General features: G+C 39.5%; 1 protein-coding gene across 1 annotated transcript in view; it reads left to right on the forward strand.

Moving 5' to 3' along the window:
- The window catches only part of LOC126185174 (spectrin beta chain, non-erythrocytic 2), a 315,568-nt gene that overhangs the window by 90,982 nt on the left and 199,635 nt on the right, over nt 1–24,951 (forward strand). Inside the window, exons 3-10 of the mRNA XM_049928020.1 lie at nt 8,599–8,766; nt 14,002–14,118; nt 14,616–14,724; nt 14,804–14,968; nt 15,053–15,165; nt 15,654–15,841; nt 18,522–18,747; nt 23,420–23,551. Coding sequence (XP_049783977.1) covers nt 8,599–8,766; nt 14,002–14,118; nt 14,616–14,724; nt 14,804–14,968; nt 15,053–15,165; nt 15,654–15,841; nt 18,522–18,747; nt 23,420–23,551 — 1,218 coding nt within the window. The remainder of the gene's footprint in view (nt 1–8,598; nt 8,767–14,001; nt 14,119–14,615; nt 14,725–14,803; nt 14,969–15,052; nt 15,166–15,653; nt 15,842–18,521; nt 18,748–23,419; nt 23,552–24,951) is intronic.

A 24,951-nucleotide genomic window follows, 5' to 3' on the forward strand; every position in this document is an offset into this window, starting at 1 on the left:
TGTGTGGCTGGAAGGCGGAAGGCGGTGACAGAATACACAAGAAACAGAACGAATTACTCAGCGGTTGAGGCGATGGACTTAATTAGACGTAATAAGAATTCATTTCTCGGTTAGGCAATTCTCATTAATATTTCCACAGTGTTATTAAATCGGCTAAAGATGTAATTTTGCGTACCGAGACCAGCTGACCGCAACTTGGGACGTTCTGTAGAAGGTAATAACAATGGATAACACTTTGTTTACGGCTACCGTGTACACTTACGTAAGATATTAGGATCTTACACATTTGGTAACGCACTATACCTGTCAACATCAATTCAGAAATCGTTGTGGAAAAACGTCAGCCCTAATAATTCTTAATTGTTGGTGATTAATAACTTCCTGCTGTACACATAAATTTATTTATTTATTTTTTTGTAAGTTTTTATGGGACCAAGCTGCTGAGGTCATCGGTTCCTAAGCCTACACACTACTTAATCTAACTTAAATTACGTGAGGGACAACACACACACCCATGACCGAGGGAGGAGTCGAACATCCGACGCACGTACCGTGACAAGGCGCCTCAGACAGCTCGGCTACGCCGCACGGCAATATTCGGTTTGTTGAAAGTAATAATCATCACTGAATTTATCTTACACGCGGAACTGAGATCATATTTTAGGAATCCAAGTTAATCAAGTTAAATTTCAAAAGGTCCCTTGAAAATTCGTGCATTAGTAACCACAAAAAACTAGCATCATTATTAGAAATGGGGAAATATGGAGCCAGGCTCGCTTAGACGTTCTTTATTTCGTGCTTGGACTGCCGCGAAGTACAGAAGAGGAAGAACTGTATGGAAAGTAATTTTTCCTATTTTTCGGCACAAACGTTTCTGCCAAATGCACCTGCATTTGTGAACGTAAAAATGCTAAGCAAGTTGAACTTCTCGGTAACTGGGATTGTGGCTGTTGCTGGTAATGCGACTTCGCGTTTGTAGCCGGTCCATATGCCCCATTTACTGCTCGCACACTCCTATTTAACATTCAGACGCTGAACTAATGAGCCAAAACATTATGAATACCTGCTTAATAGAGTGCTGGTCCACCTTTGGAATGCAGTACAGCTACGGTCCTGGATTAGACAAGTCCTTGGTAGGTTTTCTGAGGTACGTGGTACCAGATGTCTACGCACAGGTGACGCAAATCCCGTAAATTGCGGACCGTTGGTTCGTGCGCGCGGAGCTGACGCCCAATAGCGTCCCTGATGTGGTCCACTGGATTATGAGCAGACGAATCTGGTGGTCAATACATCAACAAGAGGCCGGCCGGAGTGGCCTTGCGGTTCTAGGCGCTACAGTCTGGAGCCGAGCGACCGTTACGGTCGCAGGTTCGAATCCTACCTCGGGCATGGATGTGTGTGATGTCCTTAGGTTTAATTAGTTCTAAGTTCTAGGCGACTGATGACCTCAGAAGTTAAGTCGCATAGTGCTCAGAGCCACTTGAACCATTTTTTGAACATCAACAAGAGTTCTCTATCACGCTCCTCAAACCACTGTAGCACGATTCCAGCCGTGTGACGCGGACAGTTATCCTACTGGGAGATGACATCGGATTCAGGAAAGACATGAAGGGATGCAGCTGGCCTGCAGTAATGTTCACGTCATCCACAGTTGTCCTGATGCTGTAGGTTACTACCCGAAGTCCCATGGAAGCCCATATAAATGTCTCCGTAAGCAATACTACCCCCATCGACCTCCGTCAAGCAATACTACCCCCATCGACCTCCGTCCGCGTCATGCATGTTTCGAGCAGCCTTTCTCCAAGATCGCTATCTATCTTGCATTACAGAGCAGGCAAGCCTCCGACCTCCACTTTGTGTGATAAGGCGAGGACGTACAACATTTTGTCGCCTAGTCGTGGTTTCACCGTCCTTCAAACCACTTTCAGTAGAAGCTCGAGAGCACACGACTAGCCCACCAGCTTCGCCGGTTGTGAGATATTCCGAGCCATAGCAGTCTACCCGTTGTCAATGTTGCGTATGTTGGTGGATTTCCCTAGAACGGTTCTAAATTCGTCTCTGCTCCGCTTAAACGCGAGGGGCATTCAATAAGTTATGCAACACATTTTTTCTTGGCCAATTTCGGTTGAAAAAAATGCGGAATTTGTTGCGGGACATGGTTGAATATTCCCACTTCAGCCCCTCTAGTTTCATGAAGTTCCGATAGGTGGCGACGCTATACGTAGCCTTGAAGGTGCCGTCTGAAACGGAGGTGCATTCCAACCAGAGAGCTGTCACTGAGTTTCTTTTGGCGGAAAACCAGAGCATTGCAGATATTCATAGGCGCTTGAAGAATGTCTGCAGAGACCTGGCAATGAACAAAAGCAGGGCGAGTCGTTGGGCGAGGCGCCTGTCATCACCAACACAGGTCCCGCAAACCTGTCCGATTTGCCGCGTGCCGGCCGGCCGTACACAACTACGACTCCTGCAGTGTTGGAACGCGCGGACACACACACTCGACTCGAGGTGATTGACGGATCACAACTATCTCGCTGCAAACTAGGGGTCTCTGTTGGTAGTGCTGACGCACCCGAAGCAGCTCACTAAACCATTGGACTGTTCTCCCTCATCCACCCTGGAGCCCGGATCTCGCGCTTTCCGACTTCAATCTGTTTGACCCAATTAAGGATGAACTTCGCAGGAAGCAGTACACGAGTGATGGGGAGGGTATTGATGCACCAAGACGGCTGCGACGTCGACCAGTAGAGTGATACCATGCAAGCATACAGGCCTTTCGGTAAGGTGGCGTAAGTCCATCCCATTAAACGGATATTATGTTGAAAAACAGGGTTTTATAGCCAAGGAGAGGTACATAATATGGTGTATTGGGATCCTGAATAAAATCAACCTGCTTTCAGAAAAAAAGTGTTGCATTGCATATTGAACGCCCCTCGTATTTTGCTTGCCGCATCACGTGACGCGCTGTCGTCAGTGGTCATAATGTTTTGGCGCATCGGTATAAATGACACACCTCAATTACAGAAATGCACTACTGCTGTAAAGTACGTTCATTCGCACACGGCACAGAAATCTTTCCTTGAGAATACTAAGGTTCTTGAAAATTATATCAAGGACAATATATGATTTAAATGAATTTCAAATCACAGATTAGGTACACGTCAATATAGAAATAACTGGCATTACGGTACGTGATCTTTGATTTCAAAAATGCAATATGTAGTGAACACTCTGCGTGCTGCAACCATAGCGTCTAAACGCTGAGACATAGAATCATGGTAGGATATGTTCCTGAGGAACCCCTTTCCACCCTGTCTGTACAGCAGTTCACAGAACATCAACAGTGGTCATTGGGAACGGTGACGAACAAGTTGCCGACCAATTATGTCCCAGATAAGTCGGGAGAACGTGCGGGCATGTAAATCAGCGAGGCACGTTGTGTCCTTATAAAAGCTTGCGCCTCATGAAACAGGGCATGCAGAGTTGCCTGAACGTGGGCTGGTATCTCGAGCTCTTAAACCAGCGTGATGCATCGATTTGTATTCAGATAGTCATTAATAAATATGGTTTACATGTTTTACACGTGAGCTCTCCAAACTGCTATATTTAAGATTCTCAGTTACACGGCTAAAACATGCTGCCTGCAAGATTGCGGTCATCGCGGAAGTAGATGGTGCCATCACTGCGGTACTTGTTAGAAAGTGCCACTCAGTACCTTGTGCCAGTTTCGACGTTCAAATGCCCATTGTAGTGTGAGCCGCTTGTTGTTTCTGGACACTGGAAATCGACCATGGCGTATATGTCACAAAAACGAAATCAGCAGACAGCGTGGACCCTTAGACGCCAACAGGTGTGCACTTAGAGCCTCCACTGGGGCCGGACGATCTGTGCTATCCCACACGGCGATGCGCGCTAGATGGTGGTTACTTACTGTCTGCTGTGGCCTCACTGTACGATCCAGTACTCGCTCATTGTTGCATATTACCCTCTTCCAACTGTTTTAGCGGCATTGACACTGCACCAACCAAAATGTCACAGCGTGACAAGATCATTTTCCGGAGTCCGATCATTTTGCATCGTTGGTAATCACAAGCCGATTTCATGAATAAAGCGAAGTCGATAGCACGTATTCATTGTAATGGCTGGTTCTGTCTGAATTAGGGTAGCTTAAAGTCTAAAATATGAAGGAGGTTATAGCTATCACCAGCACTAACTGGTGCACGTCATCTGAACGCTAATGTTGCGCTGTTTGACGTCGATGAGAATTACTGGCATTTGCTTTCGTATTGTGACTTCGTTTGACGGTTCTTCCCTTTGTGAGCGTTTTGTAAGTCACACAATCTGCTTTTGAGCCGACATGTATGCTATCTTGCTATCTCTCTGCAGTCTTAATGATTAAATGTCGGAACAGTGTTCTAATTGCCCTGAATTGAATTCATTCCCTCAAGTTGTTGCAATTTTTACAAGTGATACAGCTTTTTAGGCCAGAAGCAGGCTACGTCTATTGCATCATGAATTGTTGGTCAAGAGGTGCTCGATGCTGCACTTGAGTGGAGCAATCAGGGCAGGAACACATGTGTTAGGCTGCCTGGATGTCACTGTTGTGGAAGTTAGGTGGTACTGGATATCCCAGATTTAGGAGCTCTGCTTTGAACTTTATATTCCTGTTAGCGGTATGTTGAAGGATTTCCAGACTTCGTCGGTTTTGAGATGGCAGCCGGCCGCGGTGGTCTCGCGGTTCTAGGCGCGCAGTCCGGAACCGCACGACTGCTACGGTCGCAGGTTCGAATCCTGCCTCGGGCATGGATGTGTGTGACGTCCTTAGGTTAGTTAGGTTTAAGTAGTTCTAAGTTCTAGGGGACTGATGACCACAGCTGTTAAGTCCCATAGTGCTCAGAGCCATTTGAACCTTTATTTTTTTTTTTTTATGGCAGCCGCTAGTTACTCTGATAGTTCCAGCCAGTAATGATCATTTTGAAGTTGACGTCATTCCACTGAGTTTGATGTTCGTAGTCCACGTTACTTTGCGGAAGCTATTTCTTTGTTTTAACCTTAGGGTAGCCGTATAGTGGGTGTTGTTCACCAGTGGACTGTTTCGCTCTCTATTGGTGGGCAGTTGTCTCCCGTGGAATTGTCGATGGAGCTATTCCAGCCAGGTGGTAAATACTATGTGGGAGGAAGTTTGAGGCAGCTGGTGATGACTCTGTATGTTTTGTCGTGTGTGACGTAAACTTTGTTAGCGTTAGCGGATTTGTACCATCTGCGAAATGCTTATTCATAGCAAGAGTAGCCAATTGCCAAACCTGTTGCTTTTACCACTTGTAGTTAAGCATCCGAGTTTGAGCCGACAACTATTAGTGTCACTGGCTTTCCTGGTGTCGGCACATTGCTGCGTATGTGTCAGAGCCTTGCCCAGGATAATACCCAAGTTGTTTGAGTACGTACATTGCTCCTTTAAATGTGACTTGGGTCGCTCTGTATGTGTATCTCTTTCGTCAATGAAAGACGCAAAACTGGGTTTTTGCGGTGTTAGAAGTTGGTTACACACTCAATAATGTTAGGCTCTCTCGTAGTGGGACATGTATAACTTTGAGCCGTGCTACTTGCCGTATGGGGCTTCATGATGATGACCCGTTTAGACCTCTTCTTGTTCGGGCTCAATTTCACTCATGGCCGCAGGACTTAACATCGTTAATCAGTTTATAATTTTATGAAAAACACCTGTACACCACTACACAGCTATAGGGTTCATTCGTTTACTGTGTCAGATCCAAAAACTCTGTTGAATGTTGTTAATTGTTTCTGTTGCTCCGTGGTTCAGCTGAAACTCGTGAAGGAAAGGAGTTAGGTGTGATTAACACGTGTTCTCTGTGTGTATACTGTCAGATATCAGGCTAACAAACTCATATGTGACAGGGTTTCAGAACTTGTATTTTACATCTTCCTGAAATCTGACATTTCTATGTGCAACAGAACAATAATGCGTGCATACATAGTGAAGTCCTTAACTTTGTCATGGCTTCCCATAAACAAGGACAGGATATTGCTGGGAACTCATTAACATCATCGAGGTGCTCTCAACCAAATTTTCCGGCAGGCACTTTACGTCTTCGCTTTCACGCCCTAAGTCAAGCGGCAGTTTCGCAAAGCATAAACACACTCTCGTTTCCATGCGTCTAGTGGTGTTGGCATTTATATGTTTTAAATTGACGTTCTTGGCTCATGTTCTCATGGAAAACTGAGATTCTTCACGTGCTACGAACTGTAAATTTGATATTTTGCTTGTTACCTCACCTGAAAATAAATGACATTCAACAGTGCAGTGCGCTGGTATAAAAGTCAGCATCGGTAGATAATCAGTTACTGTCATGAGTGGTGAACTGGCTGACAGACAAAAAGCAAGCTGCGCCATTACAGTCTAGGTAGATAGGCCACATCATATTGTCATGTTACATAGAGCGCTTTTCTTGAACTGCGTTATGGTGGGTCTACCTTCTGTCAAGCTACCCGCGTTGACACCGTGGCTATTATGGTTCAAATGGCTCTGAGCACTATGGGACTTAACTTCTTAGGCCATCAGTCCCCTAGAACTTAGAACTACTTAAACCTAACTAACCTAAGGACATCACACACATCCATGCCCGAGGCAGGATTCGAACCTGCGACCGTAGTGGTCACGCGGCGCCTATTATGTATCGCAAGATTTCTGTTGGAGTGATGTATGGCGCTACGCCCCAACACTTCCATAAGAATACCCGTAACCTCGCTTGTGAAGTTCGGAAGTAGATAAGAGGTACTGGCAGAAGTGAAATTGTGGGGGCGAGTGGTGTGTCGTGCGTCCACGGAAGACAGGTTCTAGGTTAGAGTCCCGCATTGACACACGGTTTTTATCTGCTAGGAAGTTTCAAAACAGCGTGCACTCCGCTGCAAAGTGAGATTCATTGTGGAAACAATTCCTTAACCTTTTGAATACCGGTGGTTTCCGCCTGAAACTACCATTTTATTTATTATTTTTTAAGTACCAGTGCCTTTCGTGTGAAACCACCGATGATATTGCGAGAGAGATGCATCTAGTGGTACAATGAGGTACTTCTACGTATGTAGTGAACGTATATAGTGAACTGAAGCAGCCACTCATAGCGTCCAGTGCAACAGTCGGCGCGGAGATGATGCTACTTGATTGTAGGAGATTATGACATGTGATTTTTATAAAAAAATTTAATGATCGTTAAAACATGTATGTGTAAAGTTATTGTAATGTAAATTTGGGTGTGGAGGACTGCTGTTATTAGTGCTTTCGAAATGAAACCACTGGAACTGTATGTACTTTTGATATAAATTTATTAAATTTTAGGCCCAGTTTTGCTTGTTCTTTAGGACTAGAACTTGTTTAGGCATTATGAGTTCACAGCAGTTTCGAGCTGTGGGATTGTGTCAAGGAAAAAATGCGAAATGGCTTTCAAATATATCTCATGAAATGATGGGTGGTTGAAAACTTTGTCCCTGATTCTAGAGTGAAATCACAAATTTAAAACAACTGATTGTCGACTTTGTGTCAATTTCACCTTCTATTCGTTGCTCATTAGGGTAATAAAGATAAATTTTGCGAAAAATTTTAAAATTAATTTTTTATGTTGACACACAGGGTTAAGCTGTGAATAACCTGTTCCTCTCCATATCCTTTCTGCCGGTAGTACTAGTTCCGAAACGTTGCAGAAGGACTTGGGTTAAGTTTTGAAAGTAGGAGAGAGGTAGAGGTATTAGCAGAAGTGAATCTATGAGGGAGAGCGTGAGTCTTGCCCGGATAATTCAGTCTGGAAGAGCCTTGCCGCGGATGGCAAGGTTTCGGGTTCGAGTCTCGGTCTGGATTGTAGATTTAATCTGCTAGGAAGTTGCAACACAGTGTTTTGATGTAGTCATATTCTGCGCTGCTCTTCAGAATCAACAAAATATTTGCAGCTATTACAAGGTTCTCGCTTATCCTTGCGAGTGAGACGGTATACAATGTAATACCCCATCCTGATCGCTTTGTCTTGCCTATCTCGTCAGAAGTTCCAGTGTACGAGAGTACCATAGGTTAATGCTACCGTTTAGCGACATCAGCTGCTTTAAGTAAAAAAGCGCTAGCCTTCAGATAGCGTCAGTGCAGACACGCTTTTCAAACTAGCCTCTTGAAGTTTTAGTATCAGGAATACTGTCGTTTTCTATAGTTCTTTCAAGAGGGCTATATAATACACTGTAGCTATCTACACAAAAACTGTTCCTGTGGTATGTTCTTGTAAACAACCCTCAGTTTACTGTATTAAGTTGAGAGTTTAGTGATGAAAAATTTTGCCAGGTTTGAAGTCAACCTGTTGTGACATGAGGAGAGATTCAGCTGTTACTGATTAACGATTCGCAATCAGGGACTTAAATTTTACGTAGATGACTCAGCATACTTAGAGATTTCTGGATTATCTACGGCTTTACGTTGGAAGAATTTTATTTGTGATTTCCTAGTACCTTAATTCGTAGCAACCAATTGTGTCTCACTTGTAAACGCACGTGACCTTTTATTTTTTTCATAATAGCAGATGTGTGATTGTGTTTATTTTGTGACAGGCAAGAATGGAAGTGGACGATCTATTTACCGATTTGGCGGATGGGAAGAAGCTGCTGAAGTTGCTGGAAATAATCTCCGGTGAGAAGCTCGGCAAACCCAACAACGGCAAAATGCGCGTCCACAAAGTGGAGAACGTCAACAAATCTCTCGCCTTCTTGCACACCAAGGTGAGTTAACGCCATACATAACATCCCAGCATCTCTCTCTCTCTCTCTCTCTCTCTCTCTCTCTCTCTCTCTCTCCCCCTCCCCCCTCCCTCTCTCCCTCTCCCCCCTCCCTCCCACCCTCTCCCCTCCCCCCCTCTCCCCACTCTCTCTCTCTCTCTCTCTCTCTCTCTCTCTCTCTCTCTCCCCCTCTCTCTCTAACTATAGATTGATGTATACCACGATCAAAAGCTTCTGGAGAAACATTTTACGCCGTGCACATACTGTATTTTCATCGCGATTTCAAATCATAAATCTATCTCTGTGGTCTCTCGTTATCAAGTGCGCACTCTGGAGAATTGCGAGTTATGTATCCAGGATATCTATTATAGTTACGCCACCGAAAATTTTGTGAAAATTGGACTGCACGTTAATAATTTGAACAGATACATAGGATACGTATTCAGCAATACGAAGAAGCAGATACTTGGTACCGACAGACTACAGGGAAGTATACGCAATATTATTTTACATCGTGGTGAAAACAAAGAGGCTGTGCGCCATATATTTGCTGACGCTGACGTGATTCTAGTCGCAGAGACTTCATTAAACTATACGTAGTTTCCCGCCATGCCTTCGGTAGTTACTTGCTTTCCTGACGAAGAAAACTTATAGTATTGCCATCAGGTTGGACTTTCAGGTCAGCTAGACGTGACGAGTTCAGCGAGTACACTTTATAGAACCTGTATTTTGCATTCATACTCCGCACTTGGTTATGTGCTCTAACAAGTATATGTACCAGGTTAACTGCGTTTGCCGGAGGGGCACTAGCTTCCGTCTCTAGCTTCCGCAAGCACTTCTTTCTCATTGAAGTTAACCGAAGACATGTTACTGGCAGACCGAACTAACGCTAGAACTGTGACTACCGACAGAGGTCGCAGCTAGCTGCAGCTTTGCGTCGCTCTTGTTGGCGTGCTCGCAGGGACTGCCTGCGCGTAAGGTGGAGATCCGGTTCCGACGCCACATCCTGCACGTTTTATTCAATGCAAAGATTGAGTTCGGTGATTGGAACACTTCTGACGAAGAGTAGCTTCAGTGGGACGTTCCTCGAAACGCCTTTTAGTGATTTCTTTTAATGTAGGAAGCTCTGTTACTGTGCTGTCTTAATGAAAATAGTTGAATTGAACTACGTCTATTTTGATAAATGAAAGTTCGTTTTCACGAAGTTACTGCCATTTACCGCTCCTTTAAGATCAACTATTAAATCCGCATTCCATGTGCAGCAAAGTGAACATCTCTGTTAGACAAGATTAACTGCTGGAAAGAAGACTCCTCCTAAGTGCACAGTTTATAATGTGCGAGTGATCTAACGGTAACAACGGATTCGGAAAAAAGTTTAGCCACCGGGTTAGAATTTTATTGGAGCTTCATTTACACTAAAAAAAAATCACAAACAGAAATGATGATAGAAATAAAAACGTTACCCAAGGCCAATGAAATGTTAGAGCAGGTTAATGGGTCTCAACAATACGGCTGGCACAAGGATATCACTAGTTATTTATAACTGGCAAAAAGACGATAAATGTTGGTAATCATAATACAGTTAACACTAGAAGTAAATTGGTAGATGGTTTACGAGCTGGGGCAGGCCAAAAACGTATTTTTGTATGTTTAAAAAAAAAATGAATTTGCGTGAACTCATTTGCAATAACGGGGCTCTGCCAGAGCTACTGTGGTTTCGCAACCAACGTAGATGAGATGTCACTGAAAGTAGACCCTAGCCGAGTCTCTTTCTCTAGCGTAGTTGCAAACACTGCTACAGCCTGCCTCGCGAATCCAAGTTCCAGTGCTTAGGCAACTCAGCTATCACGATTATACATTATTTTTTCCTCTGCACGTAGGAAAACATTCGTTTTGCCATGTGCCTTTTGGTGGATCTCTGCGAGGATTGGATTTGCGGTTCATATTATTCGTAGCTATCCTGAGAGCCTTAAGATCATAATTTATGTTAGGCATGACTATGGAAGAAACACTTTCCACCAACTACGACCCGAGCAAGTAACTAAGGGCACATACTAACTGTACCCATATACGAGAACAGAGAAACTCACATGTCGTGCCCACAATGTTTTCGACGTTTTCGCGTTCTGTTCGGCGATACGTACGTACTTACGAGGAAAAAAAAAAAATCACTGTACCCCAGATAGCACATTAATGGCAAAAGTCCACAATGCTAGCGTAGAGTTTTAATGTCTAGTGATGACGGTTAATAGGGCTGAACCTTCCTACGTCACAGCGGATTTTCACGCCGTTGTTGATCGTACGCTGTCGGAAATCTGATGAGAAAATGACGACTGCGTAAAGTATGTTTTTTGAAGAAGAAATTAATGTATTTGGTAACTAAAATTCATTGCGCGAATTTTCCAATGACGCAGTTGCATGTTAAACTACATTACGCATTAATGGTGTGTTTAAACAGTCATATGAACTGCATGCGCAATATTCCGAAGCACGTAATCGATGCATTTTACACAGCCGTCTCTATAAACAAAAACTAATTGATGAGGACTAACACGAGCTGAAAAGCGTGGCTCCTGCATGCTGTCGTCAGTACCGTTTTGGGCAGGCGTTTGGGAGTGATCAGGAGATGTGACCTTGACCGCAGAACAACGCTTCCCGCTTGCTGTGTCCTTCAAAACAAACGAGCCGCGCTTGTCCTTTTTTTCCCCCACGTTCTGAAATAAACTGAAAATCTTTTGAGGAACGTAACTGGAATTTTGAAGGAGCTCTGCGCATAATATTTAGTCATCTCACTGTTATATAGATGTGTAAAAAGTACATAAATATCTCCTGGCGCAAGTCAGTGCAAAAAACTATGTACAGGAAAAACAAATATGAATAACTTGTAAGGCTTGCATCAGGTTTACAGATTACGCAGCGGTTGTGCCAGAGAAATTAAGAAGGTTAATGTCATGAACTTCCTTATATGTGTATGAAAACAGGATTGAACTGTACATTACATTTTAATCCTGTCTCTTCTCCACGAATGCCCTGGATGTTCTTATCGCAGAAATGAGCAAACTGTTTGGGATCTAAAACCACAGGACACTGATTCTTGTAGGACATCATCATCATCATCATCATCATCATCATCTTCTGAAAACCCCTCACTGTACTTATCCTGTAACAATTGTACGTAATGATGGGATAAGGTGGCAATACATTCTTTGATGATCCTGTAATGGGCAATTCTGTTTACTTTCTGGATAATGAATGACATGATACTTAATTTTTTAAATCATTTTCATGATTATAATTAACATTCAGTCCCACAGTAACTGCTTGACATAAAATATTACTTACAGTGGAGATACTCTATCCCATACATGTTGTATAAATATCTTTGAGTAAATAACTAGCTGTCAAACTTTAATTTCAGCAACTGTCAGATAATAAAAAATGTGTTATAATATACATGCAACAGCAAATTATCGATCAATTTTAAAATGTTGCTGAAAATAATCCAAGAGCTACAGACAGCAATAATGGTTCACTCAGGGTTGATATATGTACACCTACAACATCAGGACATGAGCACATCAAAAATGTAAAAAATGCTATTTATATATTATGTAAAATAAATAAATGTATGTGATTATTTGCAGACATACTGATGAAGACAGTAAAGTTGAAATAAGCTTGTATCCAAAAGTAAAATATCAAGCACCATACTATCTTCCAGTTCTCTGCATAATTTCCTACTGTGACATAATATATGCTGCAAGCCCCATAATTAAGAAATTATTGAATTACTTACTACATTTCACATTATAAAGATACAGATGGCATACACAAAAATTTCCCAGTGTGGTTAATGGTAAAATATAAGCTGAATGTTATTTAGTTACTTCGCATATTCATTATACACAGAAGACGAGATACCAGAGGGGACAAAAAAGCGTAGAAAGAAGGTACAAACAAACAGCGTTATCAGTTATTTAGTAAATCAGGTCTACTTTAGAAGAGATTTAAAATTCTTTAAAAGAGTGTAAAAAGTTTTTTCTTTCAGACAATTTTGGGCCTTATTTTTAAAGACCTTAAGAGAGTCAGCATGTGCCTGCATAGATAATGTGTTGAAAAGCTTTATTTTTATATAATTAAAAAAAAATGCTTGATGAGTATTATGATTATGAACTGAATGGCTATGGTTATAACTGTTAAGGTATTCTTTTATGTAAAATGATAATAATCTTACATGCTCCCAATAGTAGAGTGAGTTCTACTATTTTCAAGTATGAACGACTGTTCATTGTATCTCAGGGTACACTGGACTTGCATTCAGGAGGACGACGGTTCAATCCCGCATCCGGCCATCCTGATTTAGGTTTTCTGTGATTACTCTAAATCTCTTCAGGCAAATGCCGGGATGGTTCCTTTGAAAAGGGCACAGCCGACTTCCTTCCCCATCCTTCCCTAATGTGATGAGACCAATGACCTCGCAGTTTGGTCTCCGAACCCCGTTGTATCCCACTTCCACCAGGTCATTTAAAGATGAAGTTTAAAAGATTGAAAAAAAAAAGAAATAAAATAAGAAAAGTGTAGTTAATTCAACAACTAATCTGGTGGAATGGTGTAACTAGCATTAGAGAAGTGTATAGTTGGGAAAATATTGTAGATAATTAATATAAAAGGATAGTGAAAGTGTTGTAACCATTTTAATGCCAGATAGATAATAAACAAAGCAATAATGACAATATCCACAGAAGGCTACATTTACCAGCAATTAGATATTGCTGCCAGTTTCAGTATTTAATTTTAAGATACATGTGGCGTGGTTGTATTTCTAAACAGTACCAATAGTTAACAAATTCAAATTATTATTAAATAAGTAAATAACTTGTAACTCTGTGGTGAAGTAAACAAGTGACATGTTAATTTAATAGTATGTGAAGCTTTTCATCACTTTCCTGATCTAAGTTTAATATGAAAACATTTGAATTAGGAGCTGACGTGTGCATTTTACAATTCGCCCACAAAAAGACTGAAGGCAATTTCAGTGACATTTATTACTCAAATGACAACTTCCTGTGACCCCTTATTATTTGTCTAAAACATAATCCATGAATTCTGATATTTATTTTTTTCATTATAAACAGTTCTAACTGCGCAGCATATGGCACAACCTGGAGGGAAAAATTGTTATGTATGAAGTTTCTAGACTCAAAACATTCCTCTTTTTAATTTTTTGTTTTGTTTTAGGTTCGTTTAGAAAGTATTGGAGCAGAAGATATTGTCGATGGAAATCCCAGACTCATTCTTGGCCTGATCTGGACAATTATTCTTCGTTTCCAGATTCAAGAAATTGAAATAGATGTGGTATGTTAGATTTAATATTATATTTCTTATGTTTGTAATTAGTCACATTTAAGCTGGTAATGTTAATGAATGAGGATTAGATGTGTTGCATTTATCCTTTATTTGCCAGAAGTTAAGCTTGAAACCACATTTGCATAGCATCCTTGTAAAACTGTCCCTGCATACTAGTCAAATGTTTTTTTTCATAGTTTAGTTATTAGAATTTGCTGTCCACCTGCTTAACTGATTGGTTAAATGCTTGCCTCTCATGTACTGGGCCCTGGTTCCATTCCTGGCCAGGCTGGAGATTTTCTCCGCTCGTGGGTGTTGTGTTGTCCTCCTCATGATTTCATGCTCATCACCAGCATGTAAGTCACCCAATGTGGCATCGACTGAAATAAGACTTGCATGTGGCGGCCAAACTTCCCTGGATGGGGCCTCCCAGCCAAGAATGCCACACGCTCATTTCATTTTTTAGAATTTGCTTACCTATTTTTGTTTTGTTGTTTCTTTGACAGGATGAAGAAAATGAGAGCAGTGAAAAGAAATCTGCAAAAGATGCACTGCTCCTCTGGTGTCAAAGGAAGACTAGTGGTTACCCTGGTGTCAATATTCAAGACTTCACTGGTCAGTAAACAAATATTTCTTTTCAGATGCCTTGCCAAACATATATGAGTACCTAATATACAGTATTCTTAACTTACAGGTTCATGGCGAAGTGGGCTTGGTTTCAATGCACTGATTCACGCTCACAGACCAGATTTGATTGATTATGCTGCTCTACAGCCCCATAAGCACATAGACAACCTTAACAATGCGTTTGATGTTGCCAACACAGAGCTTGGTATTCCACGTCTGCTGGATGCTGAAGGTGACTTAAAATGAACTAAGACTAAATTATTGTAGATTGTGAGTGTTCCAAAGATTTACCACATTATCATTGTCTTTTCCTTAGATGTGGACCAGGCAAGGCCAGATGAAAAATCCATCATAACCTATGTAGCATCATACTACCACACATTTGCAAGAATGAAGAATGAAATGAAGAGTGGAAGACGAATAGCGAATGTGAGTTCTTGCTCAAGAGTAGTATTCACTATTCCATATGTCACTAACCAGCATTCAGCATTTGATTGAATGTATTGGTACCAAACACAACTGTTTTAGTTAATCTTCTTGATAAAGCTATCATTTTTTTAAAAATTTGTATGTTTTTCTCCCTTTTTGGTTTTCCTAACAGAGATGCAATACTTTCAGATTATTGATATGAAGCATATGCATCCACAAGTGCCATTAGCATGTGCCCCCACCCCCTTTAATATAATCGGGAGTACAGTTTTGGTTCATTAAAGAATTACATTTCTGTTCTCTTGGCTATAATAAGATTTTCGTGACACCTATAAAATTTAGTTCTTGCAGCTTGATGTGTCTCAAACCTGACCAGCTCATTTATATAAAGTACATATATGCTCACATTTTTTATGACAATCTTTTACTGATTATGATAAGAGACACACATGGATTAAACATACCTTGTATCATTTTATTGCTTACAGATTGTTGGGCAAATGATGGATGCCGATAAGAAAAAAGTGTTTTATGAGAAACTCACTACAGATTTACTAGAATGGATAAGACAGAAAGTAACAGAACTGGAAGATAGAAATTTTCCAAATTCTCTAGAAGGTATTCAGAAGGAGCTCTTGAGATTCAAACAGTATAGAACAGTTGAGAAACCACCAAAGTAAGCATTTAATAATTTAATTTTTTGAATATGTGCGAAAAGAATAAACTATTTCAATGAGAGAAATAGTATCAAAATAACTCAGCATCTTATGTATTATTAGTTGTATTTTATAATCTATTTATTCAATAAATTATGCAGAAAGAGATGCTAACAAGGAACAATTTTTACCTGTTTTTAAACATAATTCTGGTTTCTCAAAGATAAATTATTCTCTGGAGTAGATTTTGTCTGCTCCACACCTTACTGAATGAAAAGTAGATTTATTAGAAGAAGTAGAAAAGTAATTTTTCCTTCCACAGTAGTTTTTGGTTATTACATTCTTAAATAGGAGTTTATTGTAAAAAATATATATAAAATTAGTTTAAAATCGAACAGTTGCTACTCAACACATAGCCAGTCTTTTTGTTGTGTCTATCTGCGAATCAGTATCTCCTCTATATGGCGAGTAGCAACTATCCTTTTCGTAATATTGTTATCAAATTAGTTTGCTTTTAGAATTCTTAATTGATTAAGAAATTGTCTGCAAGATGTACGTCTGTAAATAACACACAGATACTGATTACCTTCTTTTGTGAAGTAAATACTTTTTGTGTAAATGATCATTTAAACTGAAATATTGATGAAGAAAAATAGGTAAAATTTAGTTTCTAATTTCTATATTCCAAAGATGTTGAAGTATACAAAAGTACCCAATCAAGATATTGTCGAAATTTTGAAGTGGATCTTTGAGTTTAAATTTTCATTGTCATGTAAGTCAAAACGTTGATTATACTACTATTTAATTTTTAAATTATTATTATTTTTTTTTTTGGTATCATAATGCAGTAAAATCATTTGTCTTGCATTACAAAAGAAGGCTATTTATGGGAAACCAGTTAAATACTTTTCTGAAGAAAAAAGGCATTTCCAATTTTCACTATTTGTACTATTTTGTGTGGTTTGACAACATTGCAAACAGAAGAATGGATCTATGATTGGTGTTTATTGAATTCATTCGTAAGTTCTTCTCATGCAAATAGCTTGTTATGCACAATTAGATAAAGTGTGTTTTATGACATTGTGTTCTTTTCTTAAGTCGTAAGCTCATCATGTGTTACACAATTAATTCTTAAATCTTAATGTCTCTAGCGGCCTGTGCAAATTATGTCACATCTGTTTTTTTATTTAATCTCTGAGTAAAATAATATAGCTATCCTCTGAAATGTCTTTATTCAAATTCAAACTGTGACAGGCTGAATATCCTCCAGAAGTGGATAAAGTATCTTGCATATTAGTGTCTAAATACTTTAGAAAGATTAAAGTAAGACAAGGATTCATTTCAATTTCATATTTATGCCACAGTTTTCCACTTCTTTTCTTTTTCACTTTCTTAAAATAATAATATCAAGGAAAAATTCATGTGTTATTTCATCTGATATTGATGTAATGGAACATTGTTAGATTAAATATGTAATTTCATTCCTGACATGAAAGCAACTGCCAGTGGGGATCAACTGTGAATGGGATGTTCAAATGGAAATAACATAAAATAGTCTATTTCTCACCCATTCATGTGCTGTGCTACATGGTGACATATTTTGAATCTGGGACATCATGTACATGGCATTGATAGTGTTGAAATACAGTTTCTACAGTACATAATTCTGGAGCTGACTAAGTAGGAATCCTACCACCCAAGATCTAGTGAGCTTGTATAAAGTAAGGGGGAAATGGGTAGGAATATATACTTTTTATTTCTATGGCCAGTGATAAAACAACTCATGGAATAAACTGGCATTTGTGCAGAGAACATTTTACGCCATCAGTTTTCCTAAAGAGAATGTTACAGAAGCCTTTTCTCTCATACACACTACATTAGTACTCTTCTTTAGCATATGTTAATGCATGTTAAAAATTTGGGTATTTTATAGTGCAGAAATTCTTGAAGTGTAAACTGAAAGAGGTGTAACAGTGGTAAGACTCTAGATTCTCATTCAGAAAAAGTGGCATTCAAATTCTCATCAGGTGAACCTGATTTATGTTTTGCATAGTTTCCCTAATCACATAATGTGAATGCCATGATGGTTCTTATTGAAAGGACAGAGCCTACTTTCCTCCTCATCCTTTCCCCACCAGAGCATAAGCTTGGTCTCTGATGACCTCATCATGGATGAGATGTTAAAATCTAATCATCCTTCTTCAGATTGTAAGTAGGAATTAATGATATGCTTCCGGATGTTAAGCTGAGTTCTTCTTTCCACTTTATGCACAATATTTCAACAGCTGGTCCATCAGTCTTCCTCAAGGGCTGAACTGTGTTGCTCATTGAAATTTTGTGTGTAAAATGGAAATAAAAACTTGGCAGAACACCGAGAAGCATACCATTAATTAACCATGCTGTGAGAACCTGAGATGTATAAGTAGGAAGACCATATGGCACAGCTGAAGGAACACAGCAAGGCAACTGCATTAGTAGCAATATCACAATTGTTAAACAATTACTTTGAGATGCTCTCAAAGAAAAGACTACTAATGCACGTGTTATGGACCATAGCTTGTAAGAAATTTTTTGCTATTAATCATTTGTCGCTATTGTTTTTCAGACCACTCTCGAAAAGAGTAAATATTTTCAATTTGTTAACTGAACAGCAAAACAGGTGTAAATGTTATTCCAATAACTCTTGCTGGATTTTTTCAGGTACAAAGAACGCAGTGAAATTGAAGCTCTGTATTTCCACATCAATACCCAACTGAAATCTCTGAACCAGCCTGCATTTGCTCCTCAAGATGGGCAGCTGATACATGATTTGGAGCGTAGTTGGGAAGGTCTAGAGCATGCTGAGCATCGTAGGGAAGTTGCTCTGCGCCAGGAGCTCTTGCGGCAGGAGAGACTTGAGCAGCTCAGTTACAAGTTTGAACGAAAGGTTATTTTTCAGAAGATTTTTTTTTATGTTTGTAAAATGCAAATGATACATAAATATGGATAAAATGCTTACATTCTATACACCATGCAGTCAAGTACATGTCTGTTAATGTCACTGATGATACACGCAAGAGACTTTCCAGGACAGTATAATTTTCAGTGCAATTTTCCAATACACAGATGCACTTTATACTCCATTTTTATGCACAATAATTACATGATTGAGTTAGTCATCTTTAGGTGCTGTGAATGGTGGTGGTCTAGGTGTGCCTGTTGTCTGTTGGGAGGTCATCACTTAAAAATGTGTCTATTAGTTAATTGTAATTTTGGCATTCACACAACCACAAGACCTTCATGAACCAGATGTGTTTTAGATTGTGTTGTTGGACATGCAGTAAAAAGAAGAGTATCTAAGCAAATCACAGCATTTGATACAATACTGGCAATGTCTCTGATATCTCTGATGCACTTGTTAGGTGTAAAAGGTGTGACAGAAAATGTTTACTGCCCATGATGCTAACAAATATGGATGTGTTTTATTTGTCTATATGGTAACTCTGGATGAGAGTTCCAGGTCAGCACACAGTTTGAAATTTTAGGGACAATTCATTACAGTGAACACTTGGCTACAGTCTGAATGTTTCATTCTGTAATTCCATATAGTGTTTGCATTATGATTATGGCAAGAAATATTGCTGTCTGATGACTACTATTACTCCTACAAAATGTCTTAAAACTAGTGCATTTTGAAGATGGAAAGAGGGTCAGCTTTAGAAATGTTGCAACTGTGCCCACTGATAAATTTCGAATGTTTGGAATACTGGAAAATCTTTGGTTTAAAGAAGCCTTAGAATGAGTAAAGATAACTAATCATGATACTTCAGTGTGGACACAATGACACTGTGGTGTGACTAACCCAGTGAGGCCACAAAGTTGGGAAAATGCAGCTGTATGCCCTGCAGAAGAAAGCAGGTTCATAGTCTAACCTACTGAGTGTAAAGTTTTAATTGACACCTTGGAAAAAAAAAGTTCCAACCATGAAACTTAGCAGTATGTTACAATTACTCTGCTGACAGATTTTTTCCCAGTGACATGGCGGAAATGTTGGTTGTAAAAGTCTGCATTGTGGTTGTTTAGAAAATTTTCCACCTGGAAAATCACCTGACTGTCATTTTGGAAATATCTGACACTTGATGGTCTTTTTTTTCCGAACGGAGGAGAGAGTAAGAAGTCACTGGGAGTGATGTCAGGAGAATGAAGAATATAGGGCTGAGAGGAAATTTTTTGTACCCCAAAGAAGTAGCATGTGTGGCTATCCTGTGCAGAATGAGCTGGGGTGTTGTCAAGGAGCAAACACAGCCCCTTAGATCCTTAGATAGCTTCATCTTGACAGTCTACCATAAACTGCACATGATATTTCAATAGTATGTTTCTGTGATGCTCCTATGGGCACACTCTGTTACCATCACAGTATGGCAGTCATAATAAACACTCACCAACACTTGCCTGATGATAGTTAGCTCTTAACCATCTTTGGTGGCAGTGTATCTGTATTTCCACTACTTGCTTTGCTTCTTCCTCCCAGTGTCACAGTGATACACTCAGCACGTGTCCATAGGGATTGGATGCTTAACTCCTTAACATAAAACCCCGAGTTATCCCATTTTTATAATTTTGACAGAAACTGAAATCCCTAGTGTCTCAGACAACTTAGTAACAGGCCTTCAAAGAAAAACAAAATCCCGCTTATGTGTGTTTCAACACTGATAGTTAAGTGCCCAACCAGATCATCTGGTACAACATTTGTAGCCTGGCTGCCGTGTTGTGGTTGAGGTGATTGCCACTAGATATCATCTTTACTGTTTGTAGCTTCAGATACTCAACATCAAAATGTGAACTTTCAGCTTCTCTCCTGTATTGTTGTTTAGGAAATGCATCCAAAATGGTTGGCTACAATAATCCTGTGTTTGATATGGAATTTAGTGACTCAGAAAGTGAAGAAGAGTTTGATCTTACTTCATTAGAGACTGAAGATTGAGACAGTTCATCAGTTGAGTGACATGCTAACCAGTGGTATGAGATAAATACAGGGTTATTACAAATGATTGAAGTGATTTCACAGCTCTACAATAACTTTATTATTTGAGATATTTTCACAATGCTTTGCACACACATACAAAAACTCAAAAAGTTTTTTTTAGGCATTCACAAATGTTTGATATGTGCCCCTTTAGTGATTCGGCAGACATCAAGCCGATAATCAAGTTCCTCCCACACTCGGTGCAGCATGTCCCCATCAATGAGTTCGAAAGCATCATTGATGCGAGCTCGCAGTTCTGGCATGTTTCTTGGTAGAGTAGGTTTAAACACTGAATCTTTCACATAACCCCACAGAAAGAAATCGCATGGGGTTAAGTCGGGAGAGCATGGAGGCCATGACATGAATTACTGATCATGATCTCCACCACGAGCAATCCATCGGTTTTCCAATCTTCTGTTTAAGAAATGCCGAACATCGTGATGGAAGTGCGGTGGAGCACCATCCTGTTGAAAGATGAAGTCAGCGCTGTCGGTCTCCAGTTGTGGCATGAGCCAACTTTCAGCGGGCTACGCGTGAAACTTGCCCGCACGCATTCAACCGTTTCTTCGCTCACTGCAGGCCGACCCGTTGATTTCCCCTTACAGAGGCATCCAGAAGCTTTAAACTGCGCATACCATCGCCGAATGGAGTTAGCAGTTGGTGGATCTTTGTTGAACTTCGTCCTGAAGTGTCGTTGCACTGTTATGACTGACTGATGTGAGTGCATTTCAAGCACAACATACGCTTTCTTGGCTCCTGTCGCCATTTTGTCTCACTGCGCTCTCGAGCGCTCTGACGGCAGAAACCTGAAGTGCGGCTTCAGCCGAACAAAACTTTATGAGTTTTTCTACGTATCTGTAGTGTGTCGTGACCATATGTCAATGAATGGAGCTACAGTGAATTTATGAAATCGCTTCAATCATTTTTAATAGCCCTGTATATCCACTGTGCTCCATCCAGCTCCTCCGAGATTTATGTTCACAAGAAACTGTCGTGAAATATATGATTAGCCTTCATAACTTCACAGAAACTAAAAAATGAATTCAGTTTCAGGATATTTTAGTCAAGGTCCAGTGCATGACTATACTCGGGATTTTATTATTGGAGATCTTCAAAATTTTGTAATTCACCATTTTTATTTGCAATGTCATTTTTTTGTTTTTTTTTTATTATTGGAGATCTTAAAAATTTTGTAATTCACTATTTTTATATGCAATGTCATTTTTTTTTGTTTTTCATTAATAAAAAAATTATTGTTTGGAACATAATTTGAGAAAAAAATCAATACGTTAAGGGGTTAAAGAAGTTGCCTGGATTGGCGTGACACAGTTGCAATATTTCTGCTACAGTCTTGGTTTGGTGGGCTTTTTCAGTGGGTATGAGTAGTCAAGAAATCTAGCTGTTTGTAACCTTCATCTAAAACTGATCACTGACAAAGTTTATGATGGTTCCTTTGAAAGGGCACGGCCGACTTCCTTCTCCATCATTTCCTAATTCGATGGGACTTATGACCTCGCTGTTTGGTCCCCTCCCATGAATCGACCAATCGACCAACCAGAGAGATGGTCTGCCACTTCATTCTCTGTTATTGCTTTGTTTGAGGACGTTGGATGCATTTATGCCTTCCAGTCATCATGTTATATGATGATATAATGTCATACACTTCACCAACTGAGTGTGGATTGTTGTGGGATTGTTCCCCTTCAAATGCAAAAAACCAATTACCAAACAATAAAGCAGACAGGATTTACAATGCAGACTGGATATAGTAGGAAAAACATTACTGAAAAAGAGGAATGTATTAACCTCAAATATAAATTTGTGTTAGGGAGTTTTAGCCGAAGGTATTTTTTCGGAGTGTAACCTTGTACAGAAGTGAAATGTGGATGATATGCAGTTTAGACAAGAAGAGAATAGAAGCTTTTGAAATGTGATGCTACGGAAGGAGGCTGAAAATTAAATAGGAATATCAAATAACTAATGAGGTACTGAATCAGACTGGGGAAAATAGGAATTCAAAACACAATTTGACTGAAAGAAAGGAGTGATTAATAGGACATGTCCTGAGGCATGAAGGAATCATCACTTTGATATTGGAGAATAAGAATAAGAAGAAGAAGAAGAAGAAGAAGAAGAAGATGATGATGATGATGACTGCTACTGCTACTGCTACTACTACTACTACTACTACTACTACTATCACCACCAAACTACCATTGCATCACTAGGTTGCACCATTTTGTTTTAGTGTGCTGTGGTACTGTGGGGTGGAGATTTCAGTGTATACTATAACTGCAGTCATGTATCTACAAACAAACAAACAAAGAATTAATTACATAACTTCTATTTCTTCAAAGTGATAACTAAAACTTTGATTACTCCTTGAATTAAAGTTCTTATTTGTGTATCAATTGATTACTCAACATCTCTGCTATATAGTGAGCAATAGTCAAAGGTCATTCCATTCCTCATGCACAAATTTTTAAGTCTGAAATTTATTATCCTTAGGAAGATAAATTTTATAACTCATTCTTTTAATTTGTGCTGTCATTACACATATTCATTTAAAATGAATTCTTGTTTGGTTTTATAGAGTGTGTTACGAGAAGGCTACTTGAAAGAAATGATCCAAGTTCTTTCTGACCCTCGCTATGGCAGTAATCTGGCTCAGGTGGATGCCACCGTTAAGAAGCATGAAGCCATCAGTGCTGATATCATGGCAAGGGTATGTTTCACAGTTTAAATGCTTATCTTCATTGGGAGTGATTACTTACAGGAGTAAGAGTACATCTCCTGTATAAAGCTGCTGTTGTGAGGTTTTATAGGAATATGATATGTTAGTTTTATACTGGCAGCAGATTTGTAAGAAAAAGGTGGTGTAAACGGTTCCATGACAAAATATTTTTACAATGTTTTTCATTTTGTTTCTCAGTTTATTGATGAAGTAGAATTAGAAATTTAGTGTATACAGCTACCTAAACCACAAGTTTACAATTTTTTAAGGTCTATGCACGAACTATCTGAATAACTTGAATATTCAAGTGTTTTAAAAATTGTAGCATCCCAAATTTACATGAGACATTTCACATCAATGTAGTGTTATGAAAGACAGGAACTGTGAGAAATTTCGCAATATGTTTTCTCAAGATCGGTTAGTTAAGAGTCATTACTTTTAATAGCCCATCTCATTTCTGAAGCATACACTTTTAGTCTGTCTTTCTATTGTTTTAATATAAATATTCTTCCACTTAATAAACCACATAGCATAAATTTCTTTGTATGTACTACTTTTCTTTTTCCTAGCCTAAAAGTTAGTCATATCAAGATATATTTTTCCTCCTGCAGTCATTCACTTAATCTTCCTTTTCCTTGGGATGCATCCCATCATGGAAGTCAACTTCTCTGAAGACTCACGGAGATGGTGCAGTTTTCATTTACTGATTCAGTTTTAGTTTTGACATGATTTTCTCTAAATCTAACCATGTGAATGTTGAGAAGAATGCTTTTAATATGATACGTCTGCTACTTTGCTAGGACTCCTTCCCCAAATGAACATTTAATTTGCCTCAAAATACTTCAATGTTGATCCTACTATAAATTCTTAGCATTTTGTTTTCCTATTGAAGTTTTTGTCAGGAACTAGGTACAAGGCTGGATATAGGAGGAGAAGTTAGAAATATATTGGATAGTGATGGAAATTTTTCAGAACTTGGTTGAACAATCATTTATTGCTGTATCAGAGGTGGAAAACTATGCATTATACTTAATTAAAAGTTACATCTACATATATACTCCACAAGCTGGCGTACGGTGTTTGGCAGAGGGTACCCTGTACCACTGCTACTCATTTCCTTTCCTGTTCCATTCACAAATAGAGCAAGTGAAAAACAATTTTCTGTATGCCTCTTTATGAGCCCTAATTTCTCTTATCTTCGTGGTCCATATGCAAAATGTATGTGGGCGGCAGTAGTCTTTCTGCAGTCAGCTTCATTTGTCAGTTCTCTAAAATTTCCCAATAATGTTGCCATCCAGGGATTCACATATCAGTTCCTGAAGCATCTTCTTAATACTTTGTGTTGTTCAAACTTAATGGCAGCAAATCTAGCATCCTGCCTCTGAATTGCT

This window comes from Schistocerca cancellata, chromosome 4 (assembly GCF_023864275.1).
Source record: "Schistocerca cancellata isolate TAMUIC-IGC-003103 chromosome 4, iqSchCanc2.1, whole genome shotgun sequence".
NCBI classification, from domain to species: Eukaryota; Metazoa; Arthropoda; class Insecta; order Orthoptera; family Acrididae; genus Schistocerca; species Schistocerca cancellata.